The 24,192-nt window shown below is 28.1% G+C and overlaps 1 protein-coding gene across 1 annotated transcript; it reads right to left on the bottom strand.

The window, feature by feature from the left end:
* Positions 1 to 17,931: 17,931 nt before the first annotated feature.
* On the bottom strand, positions 17,932 to 19,997 carry LOC131600574 (transcription factor RAX3-like). Its single transcript, XM_058872716.1, has 3 exons — positions 19,757 to 19,997; positions 19,475 to 19,604; positions 17,932 to 19,151 (listed from the first exon to the last, which is right to left on the bottom strand). Exons 1-3 carry the CDS (start codon positions 19,890 to 19,892, stop codon positions 18,371 to 18,373), a joined length of 1,047 nt encoding a protein of 348 aa, XP_058728699.1. The 5' UTR covers positions 19,893 to 19,997; the 3' UTR covers positions 17,932 to 18,370.
* Between the last annotated feature and the right edge of the window lie 4,195 nt (positions 19,998 to 24,192).

Below are 24,192 nucleotides of genomic sequence, written 5' to 3'. Positions count from 1 at the left end.
ATCACCAAGTCAAACACAATAAAAAACAATTGATTTAGTATAAAAATATATAACATAGTCATAGTCAACATAAGTTATATTACATATATTGATATCAATTATAAAAATATAACACAGTTAAATATGTAACTCTTAACGTTAACTACTTAAAAGATTGGTTTAATATAAAAATTAAATACACTTATAAGTTAACATAGTCATAGTCAACATAAATTATATTACATATATTGATATCAGTTATAAAAATATAACACAGTTAAATATGTGACTCTTAACTACTTAAAGATTGGTTTAATATAAAAATTAAATACACTTATAAGTTAACCAAAAAATATATGTTAAATAATTAAAGTAGAAAAAATATTATAAAAATAATAGTTTAAAAATGGAACTAAACATTAAGCTATATGATAGTTTAAAGTTTATAGACATTTTTTTTAATACTTTGCGAATATAAAATCAAAATATTTTTCTCACACTATAAAATATATGAATTGAAGTAGATAAAATATTATAAAATAATAACTTAAAAATGGAACTATAGAATAGTAGTAATTATTATTATTTATAAGATTATTATTATTATAATTACTATTATTTAATAGTATTAGCTTAATATTATAAGATTATTATTATTATTAATTATTAATGTAAAATCAATTTTAAAAAAATAGAATTAGGGTTCATATTAGAATGACATGTGTCAAAAATTGTCAAGAGTTGTTATCATGATGACACATGGCTAGGGTTGCCATCATGACAACCTTGCATTTATATATAAGATAAGATGTAACTAGAGAATCCGATGGAGAAATAGCCGCATGTTGAAAATGTAATTTTGTGAAAGCTATATATAAGTGTTTTATTAGGGTTTAATTTTACGGTTCATTTGGGTTGTTCTAGATAATTGAATCTTATTATTGTTGGGTTTTCAGAAAAGATTTCAAATACTTATAGAATTATTCCTCCATAATTATCCCCAATTCCGATCATTTATTTGAGTTTACCACTATGTCCTTATTTAAATAGTTAAAAAAATTTTGTTTTTTGATAAGTAATGGAGAAATTGATTAAGTGAGTAAAAGGGATATTCTCCTGATTACAAAAACAATAATCATGCAAAGTTCAATGGGTTTTTTACCACCAATAAAAATCCCTACAACCTTTGGTTTTGGATTCTAAATCATACCAATATTAGGTTAACATTTTTATTTATCAACTACGACACCCACCACGAAATCTTTGTTATTGAAAACGCAAGCATTCTGGAAATTCCACAAAGTCCAACATGTTGCCAACTTTTGGCTTTGGGTTTTTTCTTGATTTACTCATTAAATAATCCAATTTAAAAGTGAGAGTTGGGAGACTTTAATTCAATTGCACATTCCAGAACTCTTATAAAGAAAATATCTGGATAATATATCCGATCCAGATAAATTCTTGGGAGTTATCCTAGTAACTAATTCGATGTATTTTTATTTGATAATATCTCATTGGACATTTATTATCTTTTTTCAGGTTTTGTCCGAAAATACTAAAATATTTCATGTTTTCTAAGGTATATCTCTAAACATACTAAATTTCATTTGAAGCAAAAGTTTAATTCAGAAATATATATATCTGAATAAACTTAATATTAATTCAGAGATATATCTCCAAAAATGCTCTTTGTTTCAATAAAAATGAAAAAAATTATTTAATTTTATATCACAAAATTATAGTATTAATTTTAGTTTCACAATTTAAATTATTTTTTAAAATACTTCACTTTAATTACATTATAATATATTTTATATAATTACATTAGAATAATTTTTATAATTGAATATGTCTTTTACATTATAACTATATTTTTAAATTAATTTAACAAATATTTACCAAACCAACAATAAAAGGTAAAAAAAGAGTTTAAGTAAAAATTAAAGTTTTATTTTTTGTTCAATTATAAAAAAATAGTTTTAATTATATAAAAAAAATACTAAATTTGTGATAAAAAATATTACTTTTAAATAATACATTTATCAATATTATAAGCACTTAAATATTTATTTCTATTAAATTATAGATATTTAAAAGTCAATTGTATTTCACTATTATTATTATTATTATTATTATTATTATTATTATTATTATTATTATTATTATTATTATTAAACTTGACTAATTTTATGATTTTATACTATTGCTCTGTTTGGGAAGACATATTTTCGAGCTTATAGCTTATGTCTTATGTCTTATAAGTTCATATGATAATTTAGACTTGTTTGGTAACAGTCATTTCACCACGAGCTTATAGCTTATTTTACTAGCTTATAGCTTATTTTCCATGCGCTATTTCAAATAGCGTTTTAGCTTATGTCTTATAGCTTATTATTTTTCTTCCTTTTTTATCCTTATTATTTTAATTAAAATCCATTTTTAACCCTTATAATTTATTTTAATTTAAAATAAAATAATTATATATTAAATATCTTTTATGTCATTTTACATTTATAAGTTAATTGAACCCTTAATTTTATCAAACACTTCGATTAACTTATAAGCTACCAGTCTCAACCATCCGCTATAAGCTATAAGCCATTAGTCATCAGCCATAAGTCATAAATTATAAGCTATCAATTAACTTATCAGTCAACTGCTATTTTTACCAAACAGACCCTATAAATTTATTTTGATATATATCTTTCAATTATTTTAGACATGTATTTTCTTGTAAATATACAAATTAATATATATTTATTTACAATTAATAACTTATAAATAATAACTCATAAATAATTACCATTAACAAATGGTATTTTTGAAGACACATCTCTAAATTAATTTTGAGTTTATTCGAAAATTTATTTTCGAACTAAATTTTTGTAAAAATTGAGATTTGATACGTTAAGATATGCATATCCGAATTCATTTAGAGGTATTTTTGAATTTTCAAAGGATGCGCTCTATTGCAAGGATAGAAAGAGAAATTGTCTTTTATTTTGATGTTCTTTGGTGGACAAATTTTAGTTGAGTTGTCTTATCCATGTAAAAAATACTATGGATTGTCGTGAGTCATTACCATAAATAATATATTTTATGGGTGCAGTTACCGTGCATAGATAAAAATCTATGCACCATGTATAGATTATTATGGATCTTTGGATCAAATTTTAGACATCAATTGTTATTACTCAATATTCAATACTCATCACTCAATACTCAATACTCAATACTCAATACTGAATTAAAAACATGATCCAATGGCTTATGTAGGCCTATGCATGGTGCATAAGGAAAATCCTTATGCATATTATACATGTTTATCATCAATTGTTTACTTCAATCAACAAACAAACAAGCAATGTGTAAATCATACATGTCCTACATTTCAATTTTTAAAATAAAAATATTATATAGTTTCTCGAATATACTAGCAATCGAGATGAAATGTTATGAGAAATTTTCTTTTAAATCTCAACAATTTCATTTAAACATATTTTAATTTATGACTTATTCTCTCAATTCATGAGGAGAAATGTTTTGATCAACCCCTTTTAAAATTTAGTGACGTCATTTGATCTCATTTTATTTATTTATATCATATTCTCTTAATTGATTTGACAATTGCGAAAAAAATATGTGAATTTATTTAACTAACGATTCTTTATCAATTCGTTAATACACATAAAACATTAATGATTCACGTGAAACCTACTCCAAACAATATATTAAAACATAAATATCGGAATAATTTATCTTAAAAACACATTCATTCATAATAAAAATAAAATATTGTATGAGGTAGAACCCATTTCCTAGGATGGATTGTACACCAGGGAAATGTTTAAGGACTGATTCCTTAATATACTTCTCTTATACCTTAAAAAACATAAAAGGTCACAACAATTCAATAATTTTATTATTTCAGTGCTTGATTATATAATTATATAATTAAGTGCTAACTCACTTGTATTTTTAGTTTTGAAGTCTATGGTTTTTTGTGGTAGGATTCTTCTTTCCCGTTTTTTCTGCCTTTGGGATATTCCCTTTCAACTTTACAGAGCAAAACTATTCATTCACAATATTTAATAATTAAACTTACTTTTTTCTTCACATTATAATATGTATTATGGATTAAAAACTTAGAAGTTTCTGTTTATAGCTGTCGGGTGGCGAAGAAGTAACGTGTTTAAATAATTAACAGTTAATTAATCAAATTACTGACGGCTATAGTAAATTTGCATGTGCGTGTTAGTAAGAATAGGACTAGTTTTACCCAATTCCAAAAGAACAAATAATAAAATATTTATTTTTACGGATACAAATTTAACAAGTGAAGTTTTTTATTTAAAGATTAATTGTTATGTATTGTCAGTGTAAAATTTTTATATAATCAATCAATCACAACTATCCATAATTATTTTATAGATATATTAAAAATAAAAATCAAATCGTAATTTAAAATTCGACGGTTACTATTTATTGACCGTGTAAAATTTTTTATACTCTCGATGCATTCCAATTAAATTTATTTTCTTATGACAAAGGGTTACATTTTATTTTTAATATACTATAAGTCAATTTTCTTTTTTATTTAAATTTTTTTGTCAATTCATTTGGCGGTAATGTTTTTCCTATTATTTTAATATTAAGTAATCATAAAAATAAAATTAAGATGAACATGTCAATAGTATTTAATTGATATAGATATTCAATTAAATGCTCATATTATATTTTTAAAATTATTTTATTTAAAATAAATTAAATTTTAAATTAATTTTCATTAAAACTATCAAACCCAATCAAAATATATAGGTACAAAGAATTTATTTAAAATTAATTAGATTGTATTGTTTCTCTTTATCTCACTCTCAATTACCATTCTTTCTAATATTTTCAGCAAAAAAAAATTGCCATTTCGCCATTGAGTATTTGATTTTGAAATTACCATTCTGTTGTTTTTTTAGCACAACTTGTGCTCTATGTTGTATTATGTGTTTTTTTTTTTTTGCTTAATTTATATATTGATCTTCTTTACTATTAAAAAAAAAACTCAACCCATTTAAGAGAAAATAAAACTAACAATATCAACCATTGCTTCCAAAAAAATATCAGTACTTTGCATGACAAATTATTTTGAGTGGCAACCAACTCTAACATATCACAATCATACCATACCAAACTATCAAATATAGTCAACTACAATTCATTTAAAATATTACACCTGTAATCAACCACACACATATAGTAGCAGCCAATCCATATATTTTAACCTGACAATGACTTATTTCATCTTTTGAACAAATTAAGAGTAAAAAAATTAGACGTCTACGTAGACTACATCTTAGAAGGTTGGAAAATTTTTTCTGTGATAATGTAAATCTAAATAACCAATTATCAACTTATATACAAGTAATTAATATACTGACACAATGAATTCCAATATTCCATTCCCACAATTTAATAAAAAAAAAAGGGTATGTAGACCATATAGGAAGACTTTGAGACATTAATTTTCAAATAATTTCAACAAATAAAATAATAAAACATATGCATTGGACGGAACTGAGATTTAATCAAACTTGTCGTTAGGATGCATGCCAACTATACTTGACCAAAATTGACGACTTCATTAAGAAAAAAAAAATCAATGATATTGGAAATATAAAATATAATTCATATGGCCATAATTTCATTGTTATTGTTATAAGTTTTGAACATAAGGTTAAAGGTCAAAAGGTATAGTAATTAAACAATAATATTTTAAGTAGTGCAAAGGTGTCTTTCTTTTGTGATATTGATGTAAACCAACTGTTGGAATTGATACATACATGCATATAATCAAGGATCATGTGCCTTTGTCCATTGATATGTGAAATAACCATTGGATTAACATCCAAGTATCATGTTCTAGATGATACTCCCTCCGTTTTTTATTATAAGTCGTTTTAGACTTTTAACACAATTTAAGAAAAATAATAATTGTTGTATGAAAATGAGAAATTATGAAGGTTTTTACAAAATTATCCTTCATTAATGACATATGGAAGATAAATTTATATAATTGAAAGGAGAGAGAATAATAAATATTTAAGGATATAATAGGAAAAATAACATTAATTATTCATTGAAATTGTAAAGCGACTTATATTTAAATATATTTTTTTTTCAAAACGACTTATAATAAAAAACGGAGGGAGTAGAAGCTTTTATTTCTATGATTCTACTTAGGGTTATAAAAGGTTTGTAGTAAATATATTCGAAGTAATAAAAATTCATATATATATATATATATATATATATATATATATATATATATATATATATATATATATATATATATATATATATATATATATATATATATATATATATATATATATATATATGAGGAGGGTTATATTTACTCCAGGAGTAAGTTATTATAACTTACTCCAAATCTAAACCATTGATTCTTCTCAATCTAATGGTTAAAAATAATAAGTAATAATTTTCTCTCTCCGTAGTTAATTACTTATTATTTTTAACCATTTGATCTAGAATAATCAATGGTCTAGATTTGGAGTAAGTTATAATAACTTACTCCTGGAGTAAATATATCCCTCCTCTATATATATTGTTTTGACGATATTGTACCAAATTTTTTTGCACCAATCTTTTTACAAGTTTAGCTTGCAACCCCTAAGTCAATTGTAAATGTACAAGAGAACTAAATACTTGAATAAATAAATTAAACACATCAATAGAAATATACAACTCTTAAGATAAAATTTACACTTTATCAGCACTAGAATAATGTGTAGTGAATAAAGTTGATTTTAGTAAGAGAATATATGAGATAAGAGACGAGATGTTTTATAAAATTCATGCTTTAGAAGTGAGCACAACAATTCTTTGCATTGAAAAAAAAGCTAAAAAGGCAACAATCCATGGGTATGATCATTCTCGAATCAATTAAAAACGACAAGCTAATCAATTAGATTAAGTCAGAAAAGAAAACCCTAAAATAGGTTCACTCTTAATGGATTAATTAACATCCTAATTAATTGGTTTAAAATTCTTTTTGGTTATGTATGTTAACTTTATGGTTCATTTTGTTCCCTTAACTTAAAAATCGCTACTAGAAAAAGGCTCTTTCACGACTGTTGAAAAAAAATACCATCATAGTTAATGAACTATGGTAAGGTATGGTGTGGTAGTAGGTATGCTGCTTTATACCACGGGTGTATGACTCTAGTGATAAACTAGGTAGCATGTTACATATCACCACAATCATATTAAACAACTTTGGTGAAATATATAAAGGTCATGTGTTCGATTCTCAACTATACCATGGTATATTATAATTGGAGCGCCATTTTTCAACACGGTTGACTATTTCAACCGTGGTGAAACACTTTGTTTTATTAAATATATATTTTTTAATATTCCATATATATCCCATTTTTTACTACATGTATTGTATACCATATTTTTTACCGCAACAAAATATAAACCAACAAATACGCACAAAATTAACCAAAATATTTCTTACATTGCTTATGTGTATACATTATATGTAAGCACAAAAATATAGTTTCAATATGATACCAAAATGTTAAACAAACCTAAATATTATTTACATAAAACCCAAAAATATTGAAACAAATATAACAAAATCAATTTGATTACTCTGACCTACTAAGCACATTAAAGAAAGATGTCCGATGTGTACGAACGTCTTTAAAGTCTTCTTGTGAGAATGGTGAAGTATCGTTAAACATCTATATAAAGAATTGAAAGAAATTGAAGATCACTTGATTTGAAATAATAACAAACTTTTATTCATGAGGTATAAATTATTAATATGTTCTTGTAAATATATATACCTGATCCCTAAGAATCAACAATTTCGACAGAGACAATGTTCATCATGTGTTTCATAACAAAAAAAGCACACTCGTATCCTCCTTTTTATTTCTCCATCTACAAATTTAAATATTACATGAATATATATAACCACACATATAACTATAGATAAATGAATGTCACAAGTAATTCACTTACCAAAGGAATATAAAATGCGGATCTTTTAAATCTAAATATGTTCAACATATTGTGTCGCTCCACAACTCTATATATTGACAAGGATTTAAACATATTACACGCTAAGTTAATTACAAAGTCACAGAAAATATTATTAAACTTCTCATAAAATATAAACTTACATAGTAAGTTGTTTGTCTAAGGAACAACGCATAATTACCATATTCGTTCGAAAAAAGATGATGATTAATTGCCAATGATTACTGAATTAAAACATAATTAGTACTACCTCTGGTCCTTTTTATAAGAGACACTTCACATTTCTATATTCATTAAATAATTAATGTACTTAGTCAATATTATAGATCAAATACATTAAATATTCAATTAATCTAAAAACGTGAGGTGTCTCTTATAAAAAGGACCGGAGGGAGTATTTGGTAAAAACATATAAACTAACTATAATATAGAAATCAAAATTTCAAAATTACTCACGAATTGATAAATGGTGCTAAGTGACAAAATTTATTCTCCTCTTTTAATTATAATGATTTGAATGTTTCAATCACTTTTAAAGAAATATTTGTAAATTGAATACTAAATGGATCAAAGAATCCATAAATATCTGATTTATTTTATTCTGTACAAACATGATGCATATACCTAAATGGTTAAACAAAATTCAAAAAATAAGTGAGTCTTAACATTAAAATTACTGATGATGAAGTTAACTTTTATCAGAATATGAATTGAAATTACGTGCACCACAAGTGAAGTATCCCTACATCCAGCCACTCATTTCAAAAAATAAAATCCCATATATCTTTAGGATCAAGATAGAAAACCTCTAACACTCGATCATGCTCTAATTTAATAGGAATTAATTCTTTAAAATGCATATTGGAATATACCAATTTTCTTATAGAATCTTTAGAAGGAACCTCTCATTTTAGGTATGGGTATGGACACATGAACAACTTTCTTTTGTACTTGCACAACCTAAAACACATCTTTCAGGCAACTTGTTAACTTCATTTATAACGGTTGGATGGTTACACCCAGCGATGCCACTTTCTGCATCATAAAAAGAATATCAACACACAAAGCATAAACACTTGTCCTACAACAACACAAAATAGGTTCAACACACAAAACATACCACATAAAGCTCCTTCCACTCTTTCTTGTGCATTTTCCGCTTCAGTGTTAATGCATCTTCCAACATTTTATCATACATCTCCTCCAACTCTTTCTATATTTTGCATCCGGGTTGAACTCTTTCTATCTTATCATACTTTCGACTTTTTGCGCTAGGGCATCCATTTTTGTGTTCATATGGTCTAGACCATTAACTTCGTATATACCTTCTTTTATTTCTTTGTTCTCTAATAATGTTCGTTCAGTCCCCCATTGATAATTGTTTTGTGCCATGTCCTTTACGAGTGCAAATTCATCAGGATATGGTTTGTTTATTAGTGCAGCGCCAGCGGTAGCATCTATGGTCATCTTAGTGTTGTAGAGAAGTCTGTTATAAAAGGTATGGAAGATTAGCCATTGTTCTAACCAGTGGTGTGGACAAGCTCTTCATAAATCTTTGTATCTCTCTCAAGTGTTGAAAAGAGATTCACCGTCTTGTTGAGTGAATTTAATTATATGGTTTCAAAGGACAACATTCTTACTTGGTGGAAATTATCTAGCAAGTAATACTTTCTTTAGATCATTCTAAGTGGTAATTGAATTTAACTATGATCTAGCTCTATCTCTGAGTGAAAAAGAAAATAAATGTAATTGTATTGCTTCCGAAGGGCCATCATTCGTAATAAATTATGAAACATTAAAAGAACCGTAAATTCTCATATCAAAAGTACACTAAGATATAGGGGTATGTATGTAAAATATGTGTTATATGGAGTAAAGTATTCTACTATCTAGCCATTATAGAAGATACCACAATTCTACCAAAAATGTCCTTCACTCTTTCAAAATTTACAAAGTAAAAAGGGTTGTTTTGTCTTTTCATAATCAATCAAATGTTCCTACATTTCAAACAAATGCCCAAGTGACATTTGTATTTACCATTAGATTTTCCCTTGTCTTGCCTTTACTTCACATGTTCTCTCTCCAATATTTTCACTTTCATTTTAATTTTCCTCCCTCAATTTTTTCCCTTTTTATTTTTCTAAACATAAATAAATTAATAAATTAACTCTTTTTTAATGGAACGAAAAGTAAAAATTCACTCAACTGAAAACATAATTATTTTATGATTATTAAAAAATTATCCATAATTATTTTTTTTTTCAAATTTCTACTTTACTGACGGGCCACTATCAACAAAATACATTTTTCATTTTAACTAACAATTGTCTTTATTTGAGACACAAAATTTTTATTTTTAAATATCAATTTTTTTTCTCACGGGGCATTATCAGCAAAATATCTATTTTATTTTAATTATCAATTGTCTTTATTTGAGACACAATACTCTTATTTTCAAATTTCAAATTTTCTATTTTTATTACGGAGCACTATCAACACGATACCTATTTTATTTTTATTAAAATTTTTATATAAATACACAAATGAATGACAATTCTATATATATTCATTGCTACATAAGATCATTATTTAGTTTTGTTATGATTTTTACAATATCTATCTCAAAATCATATTACATCTTGCTCATTAACTTTGCACGTGTCTTTAATATTATGTGACACACTAAGTTAGATCCAAGCAACTGAATATGTATAAATGTTAATTTACACTTGATAAATTAACACTAGACAAAATCAGTTAGATCTAGAAGAAAAAAAAAACATACATAAATTGATCCTTTCAATGATGAAATATATTAAATATTAATATGTATTGTAATTTTTCATTGTAATATGATTGAAAAACCGATTCATTCTTACTCTCAAGATAATTTATTATTTAATAGGTGCTGAGTTATCACTCATTTGCACATGTCTTTAATGTTGAAAATGTGAATGAAATATTTTATGAAATATCATGAGACACAACCAATTAAATTCTAAACAGGTAAATATACATAAATCTAACTTTCAATTTATAGTATAATTTTATACTACTAAATAATTTTTATCCGTACAAATCCGTGCGAACGCACGGATATATTACTAGTTCGCAGCATACACGATAACCGGAAGTCTATTGTCAAAAAGAGAGCAATCGGATACACGACTGATCACTAGAAATCACACACATGACATTATTAAATGCATACATGTCACTTAATTAGGATAACTTGGACCATTGTTTTTCATTGTTTTTGACGAAACCCAATTCAAAGCTTTCAACTAATTAGTTAATTACTCCACTTAATTATTAGCCTTTTGCTTCTAGTCCTACCTAGCTAGGGAGAGATACCTTGGAAGATTGATGACGGAGGGGTGGTAACTAAAACAGTCTCTAATCAAATACTATAAATTCCGGCTAAATTAATTTTATATGATGAATGCACGTTAGATTACTGTAGATTACTGTTCAATAGGGATTGAAGTATTACTTAGTACTGACAAGTAAAGATGAAGATAGATTCACTTCTTAGCAAATGGATATATAATATAATTAATTAATAATCACAAAATCAATTGCACTCAGAGTTAGAACATCATTATTCACCGTACTCTTTTAGGTTTTTAAATGAATCTTATTTAATATAATATTATTTTGCATTTCTAATAACTGTTTTAAAAATCGGACCGGTCACCGAACCGGAAAAAGTACTGGGTCACTGGTTTATCGGTCGAACCATTGGGTCACTGGTCGAACCGCACGACCAAACCGGATTAAACCAGATTAAACCGGATAATTCGGTTGAATAGACCTGTCATTATATAGGTATAAAACCGGTCGAACCAGATGATTCAGTCTCTAAAAAAATATAACTAGTTTTTAAATTTTTTTAAAATATCAATATCAAAAATTCACAATTTCATAACTTAAATTCAAATTTTTAACAAAGGTATCACACATACAAAATAGTAAAAAATTACAAAGTCTAATTGCAAACAAAGTCTAATTACAACATAATCTAAACAAAGTCTAATTATAACATAATCTAATTGAATAGTTTATAACAAAATAACTCCAATGTGTACCAAATTTAATTCAAAATAGGATCCTCCTAAAAAGAAAATCAAATAAAATTCAATATGTTTATGCTATTTAAGAAAATTTATTAGCAAAAATAACAAATAGACAATAAAATTTTTAATTTGTCACTACGAAAAAAACTATGTGAGAATGCTATTTAAGTAATACACTACTAAATATATTTAAAAAAAGTTAAAAAAAAAGTTTAAAAGAAATGTTAAAAAAAAGTCTAAAAAAAAATTTTAAAAAAAAAATTAAAAAAAAAAGAAGCAATTAAACCGTCAGTTTTTCGGTTTTCCCGGTTTTCACCGGTTCCCGCCGGTTTGATGGCATACCCGATCTGACTATTAAACCAGACCGGTTACCTGGCCGGTTCCCGGTTCGACCGACCGGTCCGGTCCGGTTTTTAAAACACTGTTTCTAATAACATAAAAAACTCAATTACATTTTATAAATATTTATACAATTTTCGAAATGGATCCAAACAAAATAATAACAAAAAGAAAAAAAAAGAAATTCATTAAAAAATACCAAGTCAATCTACTTTGACAACTCGGGCACTAAACCGTTTGACGGTGTCTAACGCATGGATTAGTGAAGACTCAATTCAGTTAACTCATTTAATAAAAAAAATAGATCCAGACTCTTTAAAATATCTATTTATTTAAAAATATGACATTTGCACTTGCAGTTCACACACGCCATCTTCTCATTGAGTTCCGGAGAGATCCTTAGGTTAAGGATATTCCACTTAGAGTTAGGTTTCCTCGACTTTTTTCTATCTTTATACAGAAGAAATTTTTAGTGGGGGAGGTTGATAAATGTGAAGGTCAAGCTGGAGTTTGATATTTTAAGTGGAGAAAAGTTTGTATTTTGTGCAAGAGTAGGTGTTGATAACTGATCTTCTCTTAGTAGTCAAAGACTTTATCCATTCCTCCCGACCTGGTAAGTGGCGGCGAAGTCATTTTAAAGAAAATTCTTATTATGCGTCTTTCGCGTACTCTTCTCCTTTTTCTTGTGAATTTTCTAGAGATCCTCCGGCCTTGTAAATGGAGTCGGTTCTTTCTATTATCTTGAGTAGCTGGACCCCTTCTAAAGTTATTGTTTTCACATGGAAACTTCTGCAAGATAGAAATCCTACTAGAGAGAATTTACTTAATAGGAGAATCTTCGTTGGTTTAGAGAGTGCCTCTTGCCTTTTTTATTCTATGTTTCTAGAGTTATCCTCTTATATGTTTGTGACTGGTGATTTAGTGGTTTCTGTTTGGTATAGGATTTTTAATTGGCTAAGGTGGTATGTAGTTTTTCACATGGTTAAGGTGGTATGTAGCTTTTCTATTTCTTGTCTTGGTGGTTCGTTTAGGTTTAGGGAGTGTCTTATGATATGTGATTTTGTGGTTTGGTCAACTTGAAAACCTCATAATGATATATTGTTCTTAGATAAATTGGTGACAACGAAGGATGTGGAACTTACGTGCTTCATTGAACTAACTCGAGAACTATATCCAACATTTGAGTAAATAACGGCTTGAGTGTCTTCGACCTACTTTTGGTGTGTTATTGTTGCTTCAATGGAGATTGGTGACTTTTCTCGCAAGTCCTTGATTGGGAGCTCTAGTTTGTGTCCCCTTCTAGCATTTTTTATTTTGTTTACTTTTCTAGGTCTTTCCTTTATTGTATTGTGTTTTTGTTTCTTATTGCTTTAGATTAGTGATTTTGATTTTTTATTTATTGTTTTTCAGATAGATTTTTATTATGTACTCTTGACCTGTAATGCATATATATATATATATATATATATATATATATATATATATATATATATATATATATATATATATATTCTATTAAAAAAATTCATAATAAATTACGTCATTTACCCATAAAATAATATTTTTCTTTCATTTATTAATTTTTTATGATTTATGTGAAGTTGTCAAATAAATCACTTTTTATGAAGAAATAAGTGATTTATTCATATACACACCAACCACAAAACAACATCTACTAAATTAGAGAAAATACATTCACTTTGCAAATAGTCCATACAACTAAGTGTCTCAAATGAGGGACAAAAACCTTTCCTCCCCGTACCACACTACAATAAATCTAGCTTATGTCATGTCACCCCATCCTAATTATCAAACTACATAGATAGAGCATCAAATATTTTTTTCAAAGGGAAGTGAGAAAAAGCACTCCATTATTCAAACAAGAAATGTAATCAATTTATGCAATTAATTTTCCGTATCATACAAGTCTTCTTGATCTCCATACATAATAGAGAAATTTTGTGTGTAATAAATGCTACCTTAGGCATGTAGAAAAATGATTCCACAAGCAACCATTGACAAGATAATGGTGAAAGAAATTAATTTCATGACACTTGCTTCTCTATTTTTTCAAGAGGAATCAATATAGTAGACCATATTACACCGTCCCTATTGCCTAGTTCCTTCCATCAATATTGGTTTTCTATTCATATATAAAAATGAAAATTCATTACTATTGCGATGTGTACTAGATATGTAAAATCCAATTATATTAACTAATTAATATAATTAAATTTTTTTTAAAAAATATATTAAAAAATAGAAATAAAAATGTACAACAACTACAAGTCAAGAATTGCTTAGGAAACTAAGAACTATAACATAAAGAAAGTATAAAATAATTTATAAAAATAAAAGAAAAGAAAACATTACATTTACACAAGCCAAATTATGTTTGAATATAAAATCCAATTATATTAACTAATTAATATAATTAATTTTTGAATAAAAGATATATTAAAAAATTAAAAAATTGAAATAAAAATGAACAACAACTAAAAGAACTTCTTAAAAAACTAAGAACTATAGGATAAAGAAAGTATAAAATAATTCATAAATATAAAAAGAAAAGAAACCATTCCACAAGCCAAGTTATGTTTGAATTGATGGAATATCATGAAATAGATAGGAATGAAATGGAATAATATTATGTTACATTGTTTGAATTGATAAAAAGATAATGGAAGGGATCATAATGTGATGAAACGCATTTCATCTCATTCCATCACTTACTCTCATTTTGTACCTTTTGAATTGAGTGAAATAACAATATTGTTTGATTCCGTTCTAAAATATCCAAACAATGGAATGGAGTATACATTCCACTATACTCTATTCAACTCCATTCCACAACGTTTCATTATTTTTCTTCATTTATTTTAAGATATGCAAACATAACATAGGAGATCTCATCCACGCCACAAGAACCTAAACCACCGAAAGTAAAAAATTTCGAAACACCCAACACTAAGAGAGACAACAAGATAAGAAAAATATCATACCAGACACACTAGTGATATGTCCTTGTCAGTCGCAATAAAATCGACACAAACAAACAATAGGTTTCACTACTCTCTCGTAATGAGTAAAAAACTACCATAACTCTTACCACATAACTATTTATATGATGAGAGTATAACCATATCAAATAAGCGTGTAATATCCACCACCTGTGAGGAGAAGATGAAATCATTTGAGGCTTTATAGAAGGACCACACTTCATTATGCCATACCAAAGCAAAACCTAGTCTAGTCTTAACTTTATCTCCTAAGCCCCTAAAGAGTGTGAAAAGTCCTACCAGACAAGGAGGCAACACTAACTACCACCCTACCACGTATGAATGCTTTATTACTCCTATAACACAAAGCCAAGAGTGATGAATAGACTAGCTTAAATTCATCAACACTCCTACAAAACACACACGAAGTACAATTAGGATCAACAATTCCTCTCCGTGTGAATTGATTATGGCATGTAGGTATCTTATCCCACAATAACTTTTAAGAGAAGACAATGACCTTGAAGATAGCCAGACTTTGTCAAATCTTACTTAAAAGATTAATATATTCCTCTGTGTGAATCATATACATCAACAACTCTAAAAAGAACTACACGTGTGAAGTTAAATGTGAATATCCCATTTTTATTATGTTTTCATGACCTAAAATCTCAACTATGATAAAGACTAACATCATCTAATTTCACAAGCATACAAGTTAATAAATCATGCTCCTAAATAAACACATAGATCCTCTAATTGAAATTCTAAATCCATAGTCCTTGTTTCCAATTACCCTTATTACTAACTATAATGACATTTTGATTTGATACATGAAAGATCCTTCTAGATCGTTCTAAAATGCAATCGATCATGCCTAAGAATTATTCCAAAAAGAGGAAGTATGTCCATTATAGATCATTTTCACCATCCCCTCAAGGAAATATGCCCATATGCAAAGATATGTTTTTCCATAAATGAGAGGTCGTCTTGAAGCCCCCTAGACGCCCATAAGATTATATAGGTTCTGCTGATCCCATACCTAACAAGGAAAATATCCCGCAACAACATTAAATCCCAATAGATAATTCTACAATGTCATTTGATAAATATGGCTAAGTTAACCAAACTTAGACCCCTAACCTTAAGCTCACCTATTCCTTTCACCTTATAGAGTTTTTACCACCAAATTTAGGAAGTCTTCGACTCATTTTTATAACACCATCCATAACAAACGCCTCTAGAACTGAAGAATCTATTTCCAAAATTTGACAAACATGTCCATGAAGGAGATATTGAATAGAGGGATAACATTATAGATTAGATTTATATGGACAACTCTACATCACAAATTAACAAGCCTATTAGTCAGTTGTTTAGGGTTCAGGGTTAGAGATGAAATGTATCAAGTACTCCCATCTAGACTCTTATTAAGGTTAGGCCTCCACTAGAAGACAACTTGAATGAAACATCATCCACCTTACACTTAAGGAACTTCTCTGCCAATCCCAAAAAAGTATTATCCAATTTGGCTTGAAGCCACGTTACACAACTCTTAACAAAATTATCACGCAGACTTGAAGCCAACTCCAAGCACATGGGGATAATTTTCAAGGTCCTTGGGTTATCCACAATAGCTAGATTCTACTAGGAAGAGATAATCATTAGCATATGTACTCCATGTGAGTCACCACCAACCCAACACCATCCATCTTGAAACCACAATACTAGTTAATCTATGTCGCCCGCCTGATGGGGGTAGTCAGGTCCTCCACCACTAAGAGAACGAGAAATAAAGTTATAAGATTCCTCTTGTTTAAGCCCTTGATGAATATATATCTCCATAGTCAGTCAATAGTTTAGTAGAACATAGAGGCTCTCGGAGAAAATCCGAACACATAATCAAGACTATCACTTCTAACGAAGCCTATTCTTTGCATCTTGTAATCTAGGAAGCACCAATTGACTGGATCATAGGCTTACTCAAAATATATCTTAAAAATAAGAAAAATTCTTCTCAACTTCTTCGCTAAATCAATAATTTTATTCAATGTCATCACCCTTCCACCAACCTACTTTTAATGAATGTTGATTGATTAACTAAGATACGATCTTATCTTAATCAAATGTCAATCGACCGACCAAAAATTTAACCACCGATTTATAAAATAACCCTATGAGCAAGATTGACAAAAGATCCCGAGATAAAAAGGAGAGTCAACCTTAGAGATAAAGTGTGATGAAAAACTCATAGAAAGTGTAACATGAATAAAAAACTGATCAAACATAATTTCGACATCACTTTTAGAAATGACTAAACTTTCTTTATAAAAGAGAAATTAAACCCATTATCAAGATATCAATATTTTAATTTATATTTTTTAGCAAATATTTTAATATCTTTGTAATTATAATGAAACTCTATTTTAACGTACATTTTACTAATATCAAGAATACAATTAAATCATGCAAAAGTAATGGATAGCACATACTCTACCAGCAATTCCTTATGTTCATCAGTGCTGCCAAAATTTCAAATTATAAGACAAATAGTAATTTAATAGCAACAAAAACAAATATACAAAACAATACTCAGAGAAAACACACTGCCACTGACAGTTCAAAGACTAATAAAGAAGAAGAAATATACCAGGAGACAAATATCTAATTTTATTGTCAGTAATAATAAACTTCAAACAAACAATGACTAATACCAGAAATTATAATATTAATGTACACAATGTTATTAATTACTCCGAATTATTGTGTTCTCGTGATTTTAAACTGTAGTCTGCAACCGCAATTTAAACTATATATCAGTTGAAGTTGAATGTTCTCGCCATATAACGATTTGTAGTGTAACTGTTGCAACCACAATTTAAAACCGCTCTTAACTCACCCGATTGCGGCCTAACCTTGGTATTTCGAATCAAGAGGGTGATGATAGCTTGAAGTAGTAGCTTCACCCCAAGTAGAACTAGAACCTTCTATCTTATTATTCTCAATACTCATGTCTTCATCACCATACAAGAATTCCAACCCATCAAATCTTTGTGAAAAATTTGTAGATACCAAATGATCAATTTCAGGGATGAATTTTCCTTGATCTTCTTCTTGCACCGAGTCGAAATATTGACCATTTTGTACAAACTGTACTTGATTGTTTCCATTTGAAGAATTAACACAAGAAGAAGATCCAACATGTTCTTGATCATAAACTTGTTCATGAGTAGAAGAAGTAGCATTATTTGAGAATTGAACATTCAAACCATCAAACTCATTAGTACTAGAATTAGGATGATGATGATGATGAGGATGATAATCACCTGAAAATCTTCCTCCAAGCTTGATAAGTAGTTTCCTAATGGAATCTTGATCATTGAAGCCTTGGTTTGTGTATGACGGCAACATTGACGGCGGCTGCGGAGGTGGAGGTGGAGGAGGTGTTGATAGCAAATTTTGCATTAATTGATGTGGCAAATATGCTTGTTCTTGAACCAAGTATTGATTGTTGTTTTCTTGCTTAATAACATTAACACTGTTGTTTCCTCTATTACGTGCTTGTTGTTGTTGTTGTTGATGTTGTTCTTTTCGATGTTTTCCTAATAGCTTCTTTTTCAACCTTGTGTTCCAATAGTTCTTTATGTCATTATCTGTTCTTCCTGGCAATTGAGCTGCAATTATCGACCACCTGCTTTCCCACCAAACCAAAAAGGATCTTCACTTTTCACACATCTCCATATATATACACATAATCATATATATAGCTTAACAAAAAGTAACATAGTTTAAGGTTAAAAATTATATAGTATCTTCGAATTCAAACATATATTTTTTATAAGCAAAATATATTATAGAAAGTATACGGAATACTCCAACCCATTACAATAAAATCAGTCTGAGTGATCCTATGCTCGAAAGCTCAGACATAAGGTTTTAAATTGCAGTTGCAGTTGCAGGGTTACAGATATATCGTGTTTTGCTTGATATATACGAGAGAGTTTGTATACGTACCTGCTTCCAATACTAATGTAAAGACTGCAAATGATGTTATCTTCTTCTTCAGAAAAACCACCATGTTTGAGATTAGGGCGAAGATAGTTTAACCACCTTAAACGACAACTTTTTCCACAGCGTTTCAAACCTAAAAACACCACACAAAAAAAAAAACATTAACCTTAAAAAATAAAACATAGTTGGATGAAAAACAAATCAATTAAGGAAAATAAAGACATATATAAATATACTGAAAGAATTAGGGTTTGCAGTTAATATAAGAAATATGAACAATATTACCAATTTTTTGTGGTAGAGCAATCCAGTTACCACCAGTACCATGTTGTTCTATGTAAGATTTGAGCTTAGAATCTTCCTCCGGAGACCAAGGACCTTTCTTTACGTTTGCTTTGTCACAACAAGGAGCTCTACCCATGATGTTGTTTTTTGGTTTTGGTGACAATGTTTTGAGAGCTTTTTTATTGATATTGGGGTAAGCTAGTGTATGAGTTAGAATTATAGGAGAGAGAGTGTGAGATTTATTAATTAATAGTAAAATGGGAAAGGATAAAGATGTTAGTAGTTTTATATTTAGTGTGGCAGAGAAGAAAAGTATTTTGTTATAGAAAATTCAAGGAATTTAGTATTGACAGAACAGAAGAATAGTTTGTTCTTCTTGTCTTTGTTAAACTGGAATCAATTTATATATGGGGTTTTGTTTTTTTAATTTTCTACTTTTTGGTGTTCATTCATTTCTCTTTGACAGGACTCTAGGGTGAGAGATTAAATTTAATCTCTTCCTTTTGTGTCGGTAAATTTAACTAATAATTGTACACAGAAAACTCATGTACTATTTAAAAAAATATATTGTTAATATATATTTAATTTTTGGTTTTTTACCTCTTGACTCTTAACAAAATGAGCTATAATAAAAAAAGTCTAGTGTAGTAATACTCACTAAAGTGTACAGTTTTTCTTTTGTTCCTTCTTTTATTAAAATGTGAAATAAGTGAATTTTATTTTTTAGACTTGGACATAATTTTTTATATACCAATAACTCTATTTTTATGATATATAGTCGAGCTCTAGCCTAACATGTACCACTCCCTTTGTTATTAACGTCATTACAAATTTATTATAATTAAAAAAAGTTATAGTATAGTTATGTGTTTATTTTGCGTAAGAGTACTATTAAATTATCATTTGTGTATATAGTTATATATGATATTAATTTTTCATATTTTAGAATGAATTAAAAGTATTAATTAAAATTATATTAAAAAACTATTTTTTTAATGAAAAAATAATATATTAATAATATTTAAGAAAAAAGATCCAAGAAAAAAAATGAGTTCGAAAACACAAGATGTACATAATAATAAAACTCATTACAAGCAAATACAACAAAAGATACAACAAATAATAACTACTAAAGCTCCAACGCAATCGGGAAACACGATAGATCTCCCACCATCAATAGAATAGAACCTCCCAAAGAAATGCCAAACACTAACCAAGTCTACGTCAAGACATAACTTTCCATCCGCTCTTGGTTAAAAAAGATGATATGATTCTAATACTACCTCCGTTCCTTTATATAAGAGACAATTCACCTTTTTAGGTTCATTGAATAATCAATGTATCTGGTATGTATATTGACTAGATATGTTAATTATTCAATGAATCTAGAAAAGTGAATTGTCTCTTATATAAAGGAACAAATGTAGTATCAAATAGAGAAAGAACATGAGTTCACCACAAATCTACCTAAAAACCACTTTCACGCTAAACAAATTTATTCCTCCACTTCTTTCACGTTTGTTAAAGAATCGAAAAAAATAGTGTCATTCTAAACAATCTAAGACCATCTCCAACGGTAGTTTCTTCTATTGAGTTCTCCACCTGTACCATTAATTTAATAATTAAATATTTAAAAAATTTTCCATGTCATAATAGAGTTGCATTGCAATGCAACAACTAAAAGATTGTAGTACCCAATCAAATCAAGTTATGAGATAAAGTTGTGGGACCCATATCAAATTTTTATTAAAGTTAAAATTAAATAAATTCTTTTAATATGATGTGGCTTAATGGGTCCCATAAAGAACTCAAATGTAAGTTGCACCATTGGAGATGCTCTAAGTAGACCAAACAATTACATGTCAAATCATAGCATAATTATCCATATTCTTTAACCTACCACATAAAGATAGAAAAAAATCTACAGTCACTGGAGGTAGCCACATGCTAACTCAACCATTTAAAGATCATATACCACACAACTAAAACTAAATCACAAGTAACAAATAGGCAAGAAACCGAATGAGCCAAACATCCACACATAGGACAAGAGACTCCGCCAGGGGCAACAATCACGCTCCTTTTAAGTAGATTCTCAATAGAAGAGAACTTATCTCGTAAAAATTGTCAAGAAAACACTACTACCTTATATATACCTCAACTAAGTCTGATATGAGGCATAATCAAGTTCTCAACCAGAGAAAGAGGAGCGAAAGAATTCATAAGATCTAGTTGAGCTTGATATAGAGATTAATAATGAAAATATTATCTCTAGCATATTTTTAACTCCGCTTATCTTTTTTCTAATTTAGATTCAATTCGTGAAAACCAAAAAAGAAACTACTAATCATAGGTTGCTCAAGCTCAAAGAAAGGTCTCCTTCATACTAAAGATGAGACACAACTAAATTACAGGAATTCCCCACTCAAAATCCAAAAAGAATATACAGGTTAACAACCTCATTAACACTACTACATATAATACCTTTTATGAAGAAGCTTTCACCTCAGCAAAAAAAAAAAAGAGGTATAATGTCAAGACGCGTTATGTTTTATTGTTTATAACATACAAACCACATATTCCCTTGATTTTTATTATAACCAGGGGAAAACACAACTCAGGACATGTTTCGAAACTCAGCTATTGCACATTTTATGTTTTTAATAGTTTATAAGTGTAAACTAAATGATCTATCCATTCGATTTTCAATTTAATCGAGGGATAAATAATCAGATTTTACTATAAAAGCACTCGTTAAACAGATTTTATCCTAATCCTAACTTATATGAAGCCGCCCTAAACTCGCATGCATCATTCTTTGGGATGAATTGTAAGACAATTTTTTTTTCAATATCCTTCTATCTTGAACAAAACATTTTTTTCTTCCCTTACAATCTATCTCACGTAAAGGTGTTGATATTATTGTTGTATTTTTGGAACAACCCTCATTTAAGAAAGGGAGCTCATTCTTTGAAAAGTACTCAGTTGATAGAACGCAAGGGCATTAAATCATTCTTGCTTCAAGTTACACAAAGAATGAAGTTCAATCTTTGAAAAGTACAGAAAATCATTATTGCTTCAAGATAAACAAAGAAGGGAGCTTAACCTTTGAAAAGAAAATTTCTCATTGTTGGAACATATAACTTATTAGAAGTTGGATAAGTTATGGAGTTTTTGGGGGGAATAAAGGGGATACAACAAAATATGGATATCAGCGAAGATATTCAGTAATATGAGTAAAGATTTGTTGTAAACAATTTATTTTAATATTTTGTGTAAACAATGTGATTTAAAAAAAAAGTATTCACCTCGGTTTTTGTCATAACCGAAGTAAGTGTTTTTTTAGGATATTCATCGGCCTTAAAATAAGTAGATAATTTACCTCGATTTTCTTATTAAATCGAGGACTATAATAACCATATTTTACTATAAAGACACTCGTTAAACAAATTTTACTCTAATAATAACTTATATTTAGCCGCCCAAAAAGAGGAAATATAACTTAGGATATGCAACAAAATTTGGGTATCACCGAAGATTTGTTGTAAACAATGTATTTTAATATTCTGTGTAAACAATGTAAAAAAAAGCTTATTCACCTTGGTTTTTAATTTGAACCAAGGTGATAGTTAAACTTTTTTTAGGATATTCACCGGCCTTAAACAAATCTTTATCGTCCATTTAATGATTATGCCTAAGACTCTGCCATTAGTGATCTACATGAAACATGAAGGCGCTTGAAATTTTTTTTTAAGATAGATTGTAAGAGCAGAAATTTACATGGTTTAAAGTTTGTTTTCTTAAATATTTCTTTGAGTAGAAAATTATATATTTGAATATTAATTTTATTTATCTAACCATTATTTTATTTTGCATCAGAATCAAATTCATACAAAGCCAAGGAGAATATATTGGCACCCATCATTTAATTCTCACCAAGGTTCAATGATTCGTAGATCTAAAATTTACATCTTCGGGGAGTTTGATTTTATCTAGATCTCTAGGAAATTTATTTTTTATTTTAATATTCAGTGTAAACAATGTAATAATCTGGATAAACAATGTACTTTGTAAATAAATCAATGTATTAATATTTTGAGTAAGCAATGTAACGAGTTTTTTTAAAAAAATTAATCTTATCCCTCGGTTTTATGGATAAACCGAGAGGCAAGATATGCTAGTTTTGAAAATAATAAAAGTGCGGCTGTTGTGATTGGAACCAACGTGCATATAACTTTACCCCTCTGTTTTATATCACCGGGATGTTAAGTGACAACTTTTTATAACGCTTTTTGTTACCTTATATTTTTAGCTGAGATTAAATGTATTACGCGTCCAAGATGTTATATATTTTTTGTAGTAATGTAATTAAACCACTAAGCTCCATTGTCACAAGCAAAAAAAGTAAAGAAAATAAATGATTACCTTAATTCAGA

This window comes from Vicia villosa, linkage group LG4, assembly GCF_029867415.1.
Source record: "Vicia villosa cultivar HV-30 ecotype Madison, WI linkage group LG4, Vvil1.0, whole genome shotgun sequence".
In the NCBI taxonomy this organism is placed as follows: Eukaryota; Viridiplantae; Streptophyta; class Magnoliopsida; order Fabales; family Fabaceae; genus Vicia; species Vicia villosa.
The sequence above is the reverse complement of the archived record's forward strand: the minus strand, read 5'-3'. Positions and strand labels throughout refer to the sequence as shown.